The sequence below is a fragment of the Pseudonaja textilis genome, chromosome 2 (assembly GCF_049901715.1).
Source record: "Pseudonaja textilis isolate UNSWEBS1 chromosome 2, rPseTex1.2, whole genome shotgun sequence".
In the NCBI taxonomy this organism is placed as follows: domain Eukaryota; kingdom Metazoa; phylum Chordata; class Lepidosauria; order Squamata; family Elapidae; genus Pseudonaja; species Pseudonaja textilis.
Window position 1 is genome coordinate 118,757,313 of NC_141991.1, and position 16,648 is coordinate 118,773,960.

Below are 16,648 nucleotides of genomic sequence, written 5' to 3' on the forward strand. Positions count from 1 at the left end.
TATATGAATTTATGGCATATCTATAGAAATATGGCAAGCAATAGACAAATCAATAAAGGTTCTAATAAAGCTATGTCAACAGACAGAGAGTGATATACTGGCTGACGGATTGAAAGAAGTTAATTTGTGTGCCAATACCGAAAAAGGAGACTCAATAGAGCATGCTAACCATCACCCAATATTCTTAATGTACATGCCAGCAAAACAATACTTAGGACCATCAATGCATATTAGAACCCTGTATGGAAAGGGTGATGTCAGATGTTAAAATGGCTTTAAGAAAGGCTGAAGCACACAACACGGTATTGCTGATGAACACTGAATAATTGAGAATGCCCATAAATACAAAAAAACAAACCAAGATCTGCTTTATTGATTACAGAACAGCTTTCCATTGTGTTGATTGTGTCACACTATGGAATATGTGTAGAAAAATGAAAATCCCAGAAGATTTCATTGTCCTCATGGGATAGCTATAATATTGATCAAGAATACTATTATGAGAAGGAAGGCTGAATATACATTTATGTGTACTAATTATGCTATAGCATAGTAAGCGATGGTATGCAAAACATAGAAAAGGAATAAAATAGTAAGCCTAAGAAATTAAGTCATGAGAGAAGGACAAAAACAATATAGTTAAATTTAGTTTCTATCCATACCATATTTCTCAATCTCCTCCTATTCTTCATCAATTTTATTCTCTAAAATTCTAATCTTTTTAAAGATCTCATGTCTCAGTCATTTCCTTGACTTATTCTTTACAGGTAGTCCTTGACTTACAACCATAAGCTCAAATTTTCTTTGTACCATATAGTATTAATCTTGTTAACTCTCAATATTTTTTCCACCATGTATTTCAAAATGGACTGTGATTAATGTGTGTGTTTGTGTACGTAGCATATTGTATGTGTGTGTATGGGTACAGTATATATTATTTTTGTTTTGAGAGCACGCATCAGGATTTCATTTTTAATGTATGCCAGTGTGCTCACAGAAAAAATGACAACAAAACTTATTTCCATTGCTAAACAAGACAGTTGTTGTTGTTGTTGCCACAATTATTAAGTGAATCATTGCAATTGTTAGTTACACAATTGTTAATAAGTTAGTTACACAGTTGTAAAGTGAATCTGGCTTCCCCATTGACTTTGCTTGTCAGAAGGTCGCAGGAGTTCACCTGTCCCCAGGATACTGCAACCGTCATAAATACAGGCCAATTGCCAAGTGTCTAAATTTTGATCATGTGACTGTGGGGATGCTGCAATCTGTGATTTGGTCCTTATTTATCCTCTTTATATGACTAAACCACCTCGACTTATTCTTTCATACCGGTCACTCATTTTGGCCTTCAGCCTGCATTTTAACACTGTTTGTTCTTAACTTGTTCTTGCTTTCCCACACCGTGCTTCTTACTTCCAAATACATTCAGCACTTTTTTTTTTCTTGACATACCCTCTTTTCTCTTGAAATTAAATGTTACTTTTCTGTAAACCACAATCAAGTTTCTTTCTTTCTGGGTACAATTGTTTGTTTGTTTTTTAAATAAATGCAGAATAAGAAAATAGTGAATATGGCACTAACAGAACATTTTTGCTCTGGATTACATTCATTCACAATTTCCCACCAAAATCTTTGGTTCTTCCATTATTGTACCATTAACTGGAGTACAAACTTCCAACTTTCACAGGCTTATAGACATCCACTTCCTTAGGCATCCACAATAGATAGACTCTAATTTGTACTTTTTGAATGCCATTTTAGCTTTTTCATTCATAAGTAAACCTATATCTTATTTCAGTACATGTTCTTATCACATCTATTATACTACTCCCCTTTCTCTTAGTTTTATAGACACAGAAGCATACTATTTTGTTTTCATTTCACTTGCACTTTTTATCATTTATTCCTTTATAGTTTTAATTTCAAGATTAGTTGGTTGAAAATCAGGGTCAAGCTTACATTTAATTCCCTTATAAAACCTTGAATACCCTGACCGGATAAATATAAAAATTAGAAACCACATGACTTGAACACACACAATTTGTAACTTAGGATAATATTGCTGATGGGAAAACATTTTCCCACTAATCCCTTACATTTTTTTACAGGAATCACTTTATATTATTCCTCGATTTTCCATTTTCTATCACCAGCTAGATTACAAGATAGCATTCACAAACATAGTCTTATAAAGCATTTTATTACAAAGCAACACTATGCATATGATACAAATCAGTGAGTGGGACATGACAGGAGTGACTTATGATGGGACACACTCAGGCATTACATATACAACATGTCTTTATTTATTTATATACCGCCTGACTCTGAAAAGTGACTCTGGGCACTTGCCCATCCTGACGACCTCTTTTCCTTCTTTCTATTCTTCCCCAAACATTCCACTCCCTCTAATCAGAGGTTTCATACACCTGCACCTCCTTAACGTGGAATTGTCCTACAGCGACATGGTTCTGGACACTTTTACTATAATATTAGGGATCACTTCACATCACTTTAATCCTTTTCAGATCAATGTCATCACTTAAACACACAAAGGAAGATCTCGCAATGTCTTGCTTTTTCCAATTTGAAAACATTTCTCTTCACATCCAAGAAGCTTTTTCAAAGAAATTTCTTGGATGAGGAGCAAAACATTTTCAAAGAAAACAAAAACAAAAACAAGAAAGTCCAGTTGCCATTTGGAAAATGCATCTCTGGGACAACCATGACCTGGATGATTGAGAATCTCCATAGACACACAAAGAAATGCCACTTTGCTGGAAAAATTTCTAATCACTGTACATAGCCACTATAACCTCTACTCTGAATGGAAAAAAATGGAAAAGTTAAGGAAATGTGCAAAAAATGTATCTATATTGACAATGTGCTTAGAGAACTGAATAGATATCACAAAAGATGGCATGACAAAATAAAAAAAGTATTCAAGATCAAAGCGCTATGGATGACATACATCTTTAAATAACTTATGCTTCTGTTCTGAGGGTTTTTTTGGTTACGCTGATTATTCACATTCAGAGAAAAGAATGAAAAGATTATAAAACATTGATAAATGTCTAAAAGAGGATATTGGATGTCCAATTAAATTTCATAAGTAATTATTGCCAAAGGTCATTAAAGAGATCTGCTGGAAATAGCACTTGGATAAATTAACCGATTCTGTTTTTCTTTATGTTTGTAAAGTGTAAAAATCTTTGTTGAAAAGATTATGCTTAAAAAATAGAATCAAAAGACCCTCTCTCTCTTACAAGATTAATTGAACAATGCTGGAAATAAAACAACCTTGCAATTTAAATGGTTTTTAAGCTGTGAGATGTAAGTAGGACATGGCTTGTTTTTAAAATACTGTAGTTAAAAAAGAGTAAATAGAAAAAAAAACACCCGCACAAAGGATTTTAAGAAGTGTTTGGTTACCATACTTAAAACCAATGATACATTTTTGTTTCAGTATCTTGCAATTTCAGCATTCTTTGATAATGTGCTTTGAAAGAGGCAACTTGCCTTTAATGACACAATTTAAGCAGGAAGTATTTTTTCTCAGCAAAAATATCAAAGCTGAGACTTTTTAAAAGAGAAAAGTATGAATTAAAATGACCTTGTGTTCCAAAATCTTTTCAACTACTGCTTGGTGTTCTTAGTGCCTTTTTTTTCCTTTCAAAACCAGATCTGATGCTGGTGCCTTTGGCATATTGAGATTTCAAAAGGCAGAGCAATATTTAAAAAAAGAATCCATACTCTTTCTGTATGATGTGTTAGAACTACTTAGCATCAAGGGTGCCCTATATTTTAGTGTAACCTTTCCTAGTTGTTAAAGCAAGCACAAGTATTTTCTTTCTGTCAGTGTTAGAACCTTATTTACCAAGGGCAAGTCTGAACACAGCGTGAACTAATAAAGTTGTTTTTTTAAGAGAGTTGGACAACTAATAAAACAGCCCATCAGTTCTGCTGCAGGAGGCAAAAAAATAAACCCACACCCCCATTTTATAATTAAGCCATCAATATATATTACATATCCAAGAAAGAGGTGGGGTATTTCAATCATAATAAAAAAAACATATATGTAATTTTTTTCAAAAAAACATGAACAGGAAAATAATATAGAAACTCACTAAAAGTGAGTTTAGATAACATCAACAATAGATAACATCGACTACATTAACAATAGGTAACATCGACTACAGCAATTATTTTTCCAGAAAAGAAAAAATATTCAGAACTAAATAAACTATTCTTGAAAAACTTTAACAGCCAGAATATAATGGAGGATCTGACCTATTATTAGGGGTGTGAAGATAATGGGATTAATTTTGTGATACCTAATTAGAAAAGTGTGCATATGTGTACATGAATAATAACAGGTATCTTAAGGCAGAAGTAGGCATATATGATTATGGCAGACTGAGGTTGGCATAAATTAGATGAATTAATCCACAGGCTGCCAGTTTAGATGGTTTTGACTGATGTTTGAGGCGTTTTAGCACATTTGATGGCCTTGGGAATGTCCCTGCCTTTCCTCTCATTAAGTCCTCAACAACTGCCCTGGCCTGTCATTTAAATATTGAATAAAAGTTTTGGTTTGTTCAATTCATCCTTAGATTTTTAATCTCTGCTGATTTCAGAAGTCAGGATAGTGTTCAAAAGTTCTACAAATTTATTTTATGCTACCTACACACAAGAATCTGAACCACAAGGCAAATGGGTGCTAGATAAAGGTCAATGGACTTCAAGGGGAGCTGACTTAGGTCTTTTATGGGGTTGTAGACTCTCCATACAAGAAGCAATGGGTGGAAACTAATCAAGGAGAGAAGCAACTTAGAACTAAGGAGAAATTTCCTGACAGAACAATTAATCAGTGGAATAACTTGCCTCCAGAAGTTGTAAATGCTCCAACACTGGAAGTTTTTAAAAAGATGTTGGCTAACCATTTGTCTGAAGTGGTGTAGGGTTTCCTGCCTAGGCAAGGGGTTGGACTAGAAGACCTCCAAGGTCCCTTCCAACTCTATTATTCTATTCTATTCTATTCTATTCTATTCTATTCTATTCTATTCTATTCTCTGATAGTGTGTTTGAACCCACCCTCGGACTCAGCCTGGTCATCTCCTGCATCAGATGCCCTTGGTCTTCAAAATACCTACGCCGCAGCTTCAGTTTATATCTTTAATCCACAAGCTTCCTGAGGCTGGAGAAAGAAGGGATTCTTGAAAAATCTCTAAATTATAAGCTCCAAGATATATCCTACAAAATGTCATCCTGCATCTGTACTGAGGTAGGTTCACCCTTAATTCAAAGTTAGAAAGGCAGGCTATGCTATAGTTAATCAAAGGAACACATGTTTTCTATAACACAGTACAGAACAAATCATTATCATTTATTGCATGGGTGCCCAAATTTTTGGCTGGCTTGGGCCACACTGAGTGAAGAGGAATTATCTTGGGCCACATATATAAAATATATAATATAGTTTTATAATATAAAATCAAATGATGTTAAAAATGTACGGTATTGTGGGGCCACATTACTAGCTGTCCAGGGCTGCGAACTGGATCCCTGATTTATAGCCATGCATTTAAACCTTTAATTTAATAGCTCTTGCTTGCTTGTTCATAATGCTTCGAATTCTTATTCTGGGGTCATGTTCTTAATAGTGCTTTCCTTCATGTTTGGGAGTGCCTGAAATGTGAACCCTTGATCCTACATTATAGGTACAGGTAGTCCTCATCTTACAACAGTTCATTTAGTGACTGTTCAAAGTTACAACGATACTGAAAAAAATGACATGACTATTTTTAACACTTATGACCATTGCAGCTTCCCCATGGTCATGTGATCAAAATTCAGATGCTTGGCAACTGTAGTTAAAGTGTCCCGGAGTCATGTGATCATCTTTTGCAACTTTCTGACAAAGCCAATGAAGAAGCCGGATTGATTTAACAACCATATTGCTACCTTAACAACTGCGGGGATTCACTTAACAACGCCGGCAAGAAAGATCATAAAATGGGGCAAAGATCACTTAACTGTCTTGCTTAGTAACAGAAATTTTGGGCTTAGCTGTGGTCATAAGTTGAAGACTATCTGTATGTTCATTGAATTCTGCAGTGAGTATAGCTGGAAATAATGAGGGAAACTCAATTGCAGAAGATGAAGAAGTCATCAATAGAACTATTATTGAAGAATTAATATGCAAAGCAGTCTTTAACTTCCACTGTACTTTCTGAAATTAGCACATGCCATAGGCAGTCAGTAAGTGAAAATATTAATAAACCTATAACTGTAATTCATAAATCAGGGAGTTCCTGATATGAAACACTCTTCTGCCATTAACAAATGACATGACCTTAGGCAAGTTTTCTTTATCCCTCTTCTGCAAAATAGGAGATAATAATTGTCATTCACTGTATAGGATCATAAGAAAGTCAACTAGACAAAGCACCTGAAGTATTCTAAAGATGTAAGAATGTCAAATGCACTAAAATATTATAATTCCGATTCTCCAGAAAATAAAAACTATCCCTCAACTCTTCTTGTCAAAATACTTGGTAATCAAAAGTTTGGTATTTTAATATTTGTACACAGAGCTTCTCCAGTTGTGATAGACCAAAAGATCTAATTGCTACATCTATATATATTAGAGAGGTAAATAAATTCCTCCTTACAGTTAATATCATGTACTCAGAAATCGACTGTTATTTAATATATTTTCTTTTATCACTCACCTAAGCATTAGATTTTTAAAATCAAGTAAATGTGGTCTTTTCTCACGTAATGATTTCAGAAGATTGATTGGATGTGGTGCATAGTGTCTTGTGGAAATATGCAATCATGTAATTAGTCCCTTGTAATGGAAATATTAATTCTTTTTAGGCTTGTTACTTCCTAATCACTGCAGGTATTAATAACTATGCATGGCATTGGAAATAGCAAAAGTACACGAAATGGGAATGGCACAAGGAAACAAACCATATAATTATATACTAAAGAAGGAGATCAGGAGAAAGAATTCACTGTCCACTCTGTGAAACTATCTTAGCCAAGGGTGTCAAACTCAAGGCCCGTAGGCCGGATCCAGCCCACAGGGTGCTTAGATCTGACCCACAGGGCTACCCTGGAAACAGCGAAGGACTGGCCTGTGGTGCTTCTGCCAGGAAAAACAGAGCTCAGGAGGGCCACCCTCCCTAGTTCCATTTTCACTGGCAGAAGGTTGCAGGAGGCCATCGCAGCCAAAAATGGAGCTCGGGAGCATGTTTTCGCTGGCAGAGCACTCAAGCCACCACAGGCGTCCACTCCGGCCCCCCGAGGTCAAACACAACCCTGATGCAGCCCTCAATGAAATCGAGTTTGACATCCCTGATCTTAGCTCTCATGCTATACTATATTATTGAGAAGTGAGCCATTCCAGAATAAAACATATATTCTTAGTACTCATATTCAAATTGAGCAGCCAAAACAATATCCATAATCAGCAGACTTAAAAACTGTATCCTGCCATACAAACTACAACAAAAGAATTTTGTAAATGTTTATACTTTGCTGTAGATACCTTTTGCAGTAAATAAAATGTTGAAAACCGAAATAATATTGAAACAAAAATGTACAAAACTATTTTAATAATGTAACATAAGAACATGAAGCAATACCATATAGGTTTTAACATGTTTTGGACAATATAATATAATATAATATAATAAGGACTTGATTTTAGCATGTATTTTAAAAAACTGCATTATGAAACAAGGGACAAAAGCAATGTGAGCAAACAAAATTATATTGTTCATATGTAAATTAATAAAGTATATGTTAGTGAATATATCAAAAACATAAAATCTTTATGATAAAATGATTCAAATGTGTAGTAGTAACTTAAAATACTGTAATGAATAAGGGTGTACTTTTATTCCTTAATTACACAATCTAATTTTATAGAACAGTCACTGATCTCCCAGATTAATTCAAAAGATCCAAATCTTCAAACCTGCTGAAAGAAATCCATTCGACACTTGAATCAAACCGTCACCTTCAGTAATTACCTAAAGAATAAAATATTCTCATCAATTATCCATTTATTTTGTACAACAGATAATCCTAACATCTTTTAGATTTTTTTCTCACTTCCTGGAAACAATGCCCCACTACACAGATATCAGTACTAAAATGAAAGACTTCTTGGATTAATTCAGAATAATTTCAATTATGGTTTCAATTGGGAAACTATGGTTACCAGGAAGAGAATAACTGAAGACCAGAAAGCAGGTTATGGAGGTAAGATCTGAAGTTTCATCATAACAGATGGCAACACTTATGTGACCTCGGCTGATCCTGATCAAAACTCTTAGTACTTAGATGACAGACGAACAGAAAATCCCAGGGCTCTAAGCTACAATGGTTTGTGCATAAAATATTCAAGTTTAAACTGGACCAGAATTTTATGCACAAATCTTGCAACATAATTGAAGTGTGGCAAAAGTCTATAGAAAGGCCTACGTAGTAGATATGATCTAACTTTAAATTAGAGTCATGCCTTCTAGTTTAATTAACTGGTATTTACATATCTTATACCCAACAGAAATGTTGCAGAAGTCAACTCTTCTTAATTTGCAAAAAAGAAAAAAAGAAAGAAAGCAGTGACATCACTTTGAAGTGACATAAACATTCTTGTGAGTCATTCTTTTCAAAGAGTACAAAGCACCTTTGGGCTGTTATTGCAACATTTGTCCTTTTTTTTGCATAACAGGAGAACAATCTAAAAAAAGACAAGGAGGGTAAAGATCTTGGGCTTTAAAGATGCAATCTTGAAGATTATAAACTGTATCATTGTACTTTATCTCAAAAGATGGTGCCACTTCATAGCCCTGTAACCATAAACTGAGCCAGTGTCTCAGGTGTGCTAAAGCAAGGGCCCAGATCAGATTTGTACCCGCCAGCTGTTCAGACTTACTAAACTGCAAAATTATAGATACACAACTTTTTGAAGTGGCTGTGTTTACTAAAAGCAAGCTAACAATTGGAGTAAAAGATACTAGCTTACCTTCTGGTATGATATGTGCTCAGTTCCTCTTGTAGAATCAATGCTCTTTTTCGTAAAAAATTTACCTAGAAAATACAACTGTTGTGACTGAAGAGCTTCTAGTATATAACAGATTTATGAATAGATCTGCTTGCGGTTCCTCAGAAATATTGCTTAAGCCCTGTTTATGGCCTGAAAATCTTGGGATTGATGTCCCAATGTCAAACAGCCTAAATCGGGATCAAGTGCATTTCATCTTCTGAGAATACTGTCCATGTTCTTATGTTCATGTGGTATTACACTTTTTTTTTGGGGGGGGGGGGGATGAAATCCCTAAATTTTGTTTACAAGAAATGCAAAGATTTCAAAACTGAACACTGGCATAAGAATACCAAGTTGATGCAATTTAAGTATCAACATTAATGGATTACACATGTCTTTGTGAGACACAGACATGGGATTCTACTTTTGAAGGGTGGTCAAAAACTCTGTTGGGAAAGTAAAGTTATAAGCATGGTCTAAAAGTTCAATTAGCAAAGTGCTAGGATAGAAGACAAAGAACACAGTGAAAAGCCTCAAAATAGAGGAGCTTGAGGCAGCCAGCATATTTTAAATATAAGCAGAGCTTTGTTTGAGAAGTGAATGTTTCCTATTTGTTCGTTGTTACTGCTGCTCTGTTGGTGTTTTTACCTAACCCAGACCTCTCATTCCTCTGGAACAATTCACAGTCCTGACAGGTGCAAAGATTCCACTGTTCTTTCTGGCTGATGTTTTTGAAACAGGAATTTCAACAATTTTCAGAGAAGACACCTGTGCTTCAGAAGCTGTTGAGAGAACAGCCTGTAGCTGGATATTGTAGTTCACTGCACAGGCAGCTGCGAGCTATGCTTTGTATATGAGCACTCACTTTTAAAAGTGTGGAGTTACTTTTACTCCTTTAAAATGTTATGTATGCTAGCAGAAGCTTTGAAGACTGAAATCAAATTTCAACCCCAAATTCACCTCACTGGAACCTGGGGACTTTTCAATTGCTAACAATGGTAAGTTTTCATGCCAGTCATAAATCACACGTATTATTAACTAATTTCCTAGATAATCAGTTCTTCCCTTTTATTATTTGTAATGGCAATACTGGATGAACCTGAGCACCAACAGGAATTCCTTCTCAAAATCAGTGATAGTATCAACAATACCCATAAAGCACCTGCCATTATCATACTCATTTGCCATGGCAATTCCTTTAGAAGTAGTATAATATACTACTAATATACAAAATAATATACAAAATAATAATACTATGGGCTACACATTCTTTTCTTCTTTTATGTGTATTTTTGTATGTGTATGTTTGTGTTTAAAAATAAAAAACTTTATCTACAAAATAACTTCTGTCATTACCGTTACCTCATTTCATAATGAGTATTACAAGGTGACAAATCCAATTCCAGATGAGAAATGAAATAATAACAACCCTTTTTGAGACTATGTGAATTGGAAAAATGTAACTACTGAAGGTTTTCTAGTCTTTGATTTTAGTTTGGTTCCTATCAATGTCTTAGTAATTACAGGAAGTTACATATGACCGGTTCATATAGTTTTCTGACTGGCTATTATTTTACTAAATATATCTATTGCAAAAGAAAATTTTTGTTGATGATCACCTTATAAAGTGTGAATTGATTTAACAAATACCATTCATCCACTTGATCTTGTTCTAAAAACCTTTGGTATTAAAGGAATGTCAGGATAGCAAAATTATTCCAAGTAACAAGTAGCTTCTAAACGTTCTTGCTTGAAGAGGAATTAGTACATCACGGTATTGGAATGTTTGCTTGTTCAACAACAGACTGAAAAATGTAACTTCACAAACTCCAATGTGGGACCATGCTGACAATAGTAAGCAGAGACAAACTATTCTCCCTGATGCACCAATGTCTTTTTACAGAAGCCATGCATGCTTGAAAAACAAAAGGTGTTTATGCAAAAACTATCAAATTTAAAAAAGTATGTTCATGTTTAAATATCAAATGCTAGAACCATCATCACTTAAGAGATCAAAAAGGCTAAACGTCTTTCTTTATATTGGTGCAGAGAGAAAAAAACTTAACTCTTGTGAGTGAAGGTTGGGACTAGCTGAGGGGAAAAAAAACCAGAAGTAGAGATGATGAGCTATTTATTAATTGTCAAACTCCATTGCTTATACCAGCATGTTATAGATATTTTTGTCAGCTCTTTGAACTAGCAAATCCTAGATTACACGCTGCTGTACTAGTCTGACAAATAGAACATAAACTCTTTACCTGAGATTTTAGTGAGAGAATTGTGTCTTCAAGTTCTTGTCGCAAAGATGCTGGCATTAGACCTTTCAGTTTGGTTTCATATTCTTGCCGTATAGAAGTCACCTGAAACCATAGAAAGCAAGCATTTCCATAGCAAAGATTTGGTGAGCCAGTTAAAGTTATTTAGGGGCAGTCACTACCTACATGTTTGAGGTAATATCTATATGAAGAGAAATGTTGACATGCAAGAACTATTGTGCTGTATTGAACCAAACTATTGTGCTGTATTGAACCAAACCAAACTTGGCATTCTCTGCCGGTTATAAGGCTATCAATTCCTCAAGTTTTATTATGTAAACAATGTGTGATAGTATCTGCTTGTTTTTAAATTATTAAATAATGGCCATGGGGATCATATCACAGATGCTGCCTATAGATATTTATGAAGTTCTATTGAATCGTCCCTCAATTGCAACATCCAAACTGAACACATCATTGTAGGAATAGTTTTACTCAACCTATCTTCAGCCACTTCCTGCTCCTACTCACTCTTGCTTGCTAATTCAGAACTGGATCAGTTCTTTTTTGCCACGTGCAATGCAAAGGATGTCACAAGAAGGGTATAAAATAATACAACTTTCCTTAAATATGTTACACATTTAAAATGTTTTGCTTCTAGATTTACATCTTGGATATGGTGCGATACATTTCCAATTCTACAGTATTACCATCTTGCAGCTGAATAATTAAGATAAAATAGCTAATGAGCCAACTATAACCAACACAATCTTTTTTTTCAAAATTCCCCTAATTTCTTTCACATTTCTGGCTGCTTCTCTTCAAGCTTTATTTTCCCAACACATGAATGTTGGTTCTAGCCTTGTTCTCCCATTCACTGTCCCAATTATGGTACCCAATATCAGTCTGTTTAGCAAAAAGTTAAACAATGTTACCATTAAAAACCTACCAATTTTTAACATAAACTATAACTATTTCCCATACAGATAGTCCTCAACTTACAACAGTTCACTTAGTGAATGTTTGAAGTTACAACAGCACTGAAAAAAGTTATGACCATTTTTCAGTTATGATCGTTGCAGCATCCCCATGTCATGTGATTTACATTTGGATACTTGACAACTGACTCATATTTATGACAGCTGCAATGTCCCAGGGTCATGTAATCCCCTTTTGCAACCGACAAGCAAAGTTGAGGGGAAACCAGATTCACTGAACAACCGTGTTATTAACAACGGCAGTGATTCACTTAACAACTGTGGTAAGAAAGATCATAATGGGGCAAAACTCAATAAATTTGTCACTTAGCAACATAAATTTTGGGCTCAATTGTGGTCATAAGTCAAGGACTACCTGTAATTACACTTTGACAGCACTGTATTCTTCAGAATCGAACCAAACTCTACTTACTTCCTATGTCCATGTAAACTGACAAAAGCATCTTGCCCCAAATTTGATTTCCAAAAGTTGCACAGAATAGTTTGGTCAACATGCCTTCTCTATTTTATCCTTCAACTTTCATATGTTAAAGATTGATATTTATTCTCTTATCTTTCCTGAACTTTCAGAGATCTAAGTTCCCAAACAAAAAGACAATTGTGATCGGAGCCCTAGAAAAATACCTAAAGGACTTTCTTAATATTGAATTTATCCAACTTATCCCTGATTTTATAAAAAAACAAAAGCAAAAATCACCCACCCTGGTTAGAAACTTTTATATTCTTAGATGCTACCTTAAAAATTAATATCCAAGAGGTTTCTTAGGTCTTCGATTACTTGAATTGTTAAGTTTCCATCAGTATGAAACTGAATCTAAGTTCAAAATTACAATATCTTTATTACTATTAAAGAGCAATATTTGCCTATCCCAAGTCCTTCGGAAGATCTTGATAGGTGGATAAAAATGCATCCAATTGAGTGTGCGATCACCATAATAATAAAAACCTACTTGGTTTGATATAAGGAAAATTTACTAATATATTTTTATTAATAATGAATTCATATTCCAGGATAGATGTAGCTAAAGTTTTATCATTCTTACAATCATCTTTGGAATAATCTTTTCAATACTTCCCCCTCACCAAATTTAGTAACAGCCAAACTTTTGTCCTTCTTTTATTACTGTTTCAGAAAAAGACTTTTTAAATTAATTTAGATTGCAGTGATTCACATAGCTCTATTCTCCTAGCTACAATATCTTTCCAATTTATACAATCAAAAATGATCAGTCTTAATTATGTGTTACAAAGTTATAAACTCGAACTACCACATGCTTTCATATCAGTCCCCTAATTAATAGCCATCTGTGAAATTCCTGTATTTGAAAGAATGTGGTCTGAATGCACATCTTATTGTTAGTTAGATTAAGAACCAAAGAAGACTATTTCTGGTTTTAGACTTAGGAAATTAAGCATCCTATTTTTTACAGTATCCATCCTGAATCCATATGAAGTAGAAAAATTGGACACAGGGACAAAAGCATGATCCATCAAATTCAACAGATAATTTGTTGTACAAAAAAGGAAGACACTCATCTAATTTACATTTTAAAGCCAACAGTCCTTTTGTGAGGGTCCTACTGCATCTTTTGTGCTGGAAAATGGCAATTTACCCTCAAGCAAAGTAGATTCCTTCTGTAATACAGTGATTTCCTAATACTGTGGACCAACAACCATTAATCCCAACTATCAGGGCACTGACAAGGAATCGGAGAACACATGCCTGTGGATCTGTATTTTCCAAATACAATTCCCTCCTTTCAGACCAAGATGAAATGAAAACAAATTTGCCTTTTGAATAATGATTCCTATGCATGACATGGATAAAACTGTTCCTATACATTGTCTTTATTTGAATTATTCCTTGGTTGAGTGAAGGAAGCCTATACACTTTGCATTTAGCCTTCTATTTTCTTTGGCCAGGATGGTCCAGGAGCCTTCACTCGTCTTCATTTAATTCAGCCTAGTCTTCATGGAAATATCCATGTAATTTTCTTCATAGCAGAGATTGCTTGCTGTTGTCTTTCCAAAGATTCCCTCATCTTCATGGTCTAGGTGACATCCCTACATTCCTGGAAATCTCTCATCTAAAGATTCACCAGGACTAGCCCTATTCAGGTTTCCTAATCCAGACAAAGCCATCCAGGTGCTGCCATCTACTGAGTCAAGGCAATATGAAGCTCCTCTGAAATGGGGCTGAGTAAATACTCCTTAATTACTATACTATGCTAGCATGCTGCATTTTGAAGAACTATCCCTATTTTTTAACAAAATCAAAGGAAACATATAATACTAAAATCTGCAAAAAAGTATGTCCCCTTTTCTGAAAATTTATTTATTTAGCTGATCTATTAAAAGGACGCAACCTAATCCAGCCATAGAAAAGAAAAGCCATGGATACCATAACAAATGCAATCTAGGTATGAAAACAACAACATTCAATCTCCATTTACTGACAAGGAAAACCACCTTTTATCAGCTTGAGAAAACATACTGATTTGAAGAGCTGGGAATCCATAAAACTGAAGGTGAAATAAAATAAGAGTATTACTGCGTTATGAACTGGAGCTGTGTAATTAAATATGCATGAACGTTGCAAACTTAAAAAGGGAAAAACTGTTTGAACTGATAATTATTCTTTCTACTCTCACGTATAGCAATATAGATGTGTTCAGTAAAATTATTTTGATTATAGATATAAATTGCAACAGTAATTTCACACAAACTACAATTAGCCTTCTCCACAGAATGAGGCACTGTATTAGTAGCTTGGAGCACCTACTTCACGAAGGCTTAACACAGTTATTTATACAAAGCCATTCATTTCAATGATATTGAGTATAAGCCCACAGCATAAAATATCACAACATAAAGAATGGAATATATTGCTATTGTTGTGCATTGCCAAAATTGCCTCTAGTGAGATGCACAGCTATTTATATTTGATTAACAAATGAATGCAAAAAAAATGGAGAGCACATGGAATAATCTAAAAAACAAACAAAGCAGGAACAAAATGGAAAATACTGATTTTACACTTTAAAAAAACCACCCTTAAATCTGGGTTTTTTTTTTAAAAGTGAGACGATCCTCATGCTGAAGTGTTTTTTGATGTGTTTAAGAGCACCCTTGAAATAGCCACACTGTATTTGCCTTCCTTCCACCTCTGCTGATATTAAATAAATAGGATGACTTGAGTCACAGTGTTCAACTGAATGAGTTCAGTTGCAGCAGCTGCACAGTTCTTTTGCCAGCTAGATGAAGACACACTATATTCTGCATTGAACAGTAATTTGGCAGTTCACTTCAAAGAGAAAATGAAACTTTGGAAGTTTGTTCAGCAGCTTGTTTGAGGTAGACAAGGCAAAACAAACATTTTTAAAGCAAAGGCTTCTTTTTTGCTTTTATTCCTTTCATTAACAGGAGATATATCCTGTTCATAGGGAACTATTATCACATTTGTGAATGTTATTTAGAATATTCTCTAACACGGGTTCTCTTTACATGTCATATAATTTCCAAAGTCAGATACTATACAACAATAAAGGAATCTCTATCCAAATGGTTATACTACACATACTATATCTAGGGGTGGGATTCAAATTTTTTAACAACCGGTTCTGTGGGCATGGCTAAGTTGGTGGACATGGCTTGGTAGTCGTGTTATTGGCTGGGCATGGCCAACTCAATATCACTCACATCGAGACATGCATCTCCTCACCTGGCCTCTCATGACTGTGGGGATGCTGCAATAGTCGGAAGTGTGAAAAATGGTCATAAGTCTCTTTTTCAGTGCCATTGTAATTTTGAGTGGTCACTCCACCACAAGCAAAGTACCAGCAAAGGAGGGGAAAAAAAACTCAAGAGAAGTTCTTGAGACAGGAAATCTAGTCCTGCCAAGAATGTAATAAGGGTTAACTCTTGCCAAGAATGTAATAAGGGTTAACGGAGAGGCAGTTTCTGTAAGCAACACCAGAATGTTTCCTTCCTGCCTCCCTTACAGGATTAGGCCAGTAATTTCTTCTAACAAGCAGTTCTCTGAACTGCTTAGAATGTTAACAACCAGTTCTAGTGAATAGGTGTGAACTGGTAGAATCCCACCCCTGACTATATCCAAATCAAACTTTTATAGAAAAAAAATGTGGTACAAGGCTATACTGCTGTGTAAAAAGAGAGGTTTGCACTAATTGTTCCTCAAAAGAAATTTGCCCACCAAAGCTAACAAAATTCGGGAAAAAAGACCAAATTTACTATTCCCTCCGTGGAACGTCTTTCTACAGTTAAAAACATTTTGAATTTATGATATATTACATCAGTAACTATCCCCT

At 34.8% G+C, this 16,648-nt stretch overlaps 1 protein-coding gene across 8 annotated transcripts in view; it reads right to left on the reverse strand.

Annotated features, from left to right (window-relative positions):
* Positions 1 to 7,612: 7,612 nt before the first annotated feature.
* Positions 7,613 to 16,648, reverse strand: part of CEP112 (centrosomal protein 112) — a 266,133-nt gene continuing 257,097 nt past the window's right edge. For 6 of the 8 annotated variants that reach the window (XM_087925056.1, XM_087925057.1, XM_026711184.2 and 3 more), the window contains 3 exons: positions 11,326 to 11,427; positions 9,047 to 9,111; positions 7,613 to 8,048 (listed from right to left, as the gene is read on the reverse strand). In XM_087925056.1, the coding sequence (XP_087781182.1) occupies positions 8,045 to 8,048; positions 9,047 to 9,111; positions 11,326 to 11,427 (171 nt within the window). In that variant the 3' untranslated portion in view covers positions 7,613 to 8,044. Of the gene's footprint in view, positions 8,049 to 9,042; positions 9,112 to 11,325; positions 11,428 to 16,648 lie in introns of those variants that run through there. The other 2 variants (XM_087925052.1, XM_087925055.1) reach the window with 1 other exon arrangement.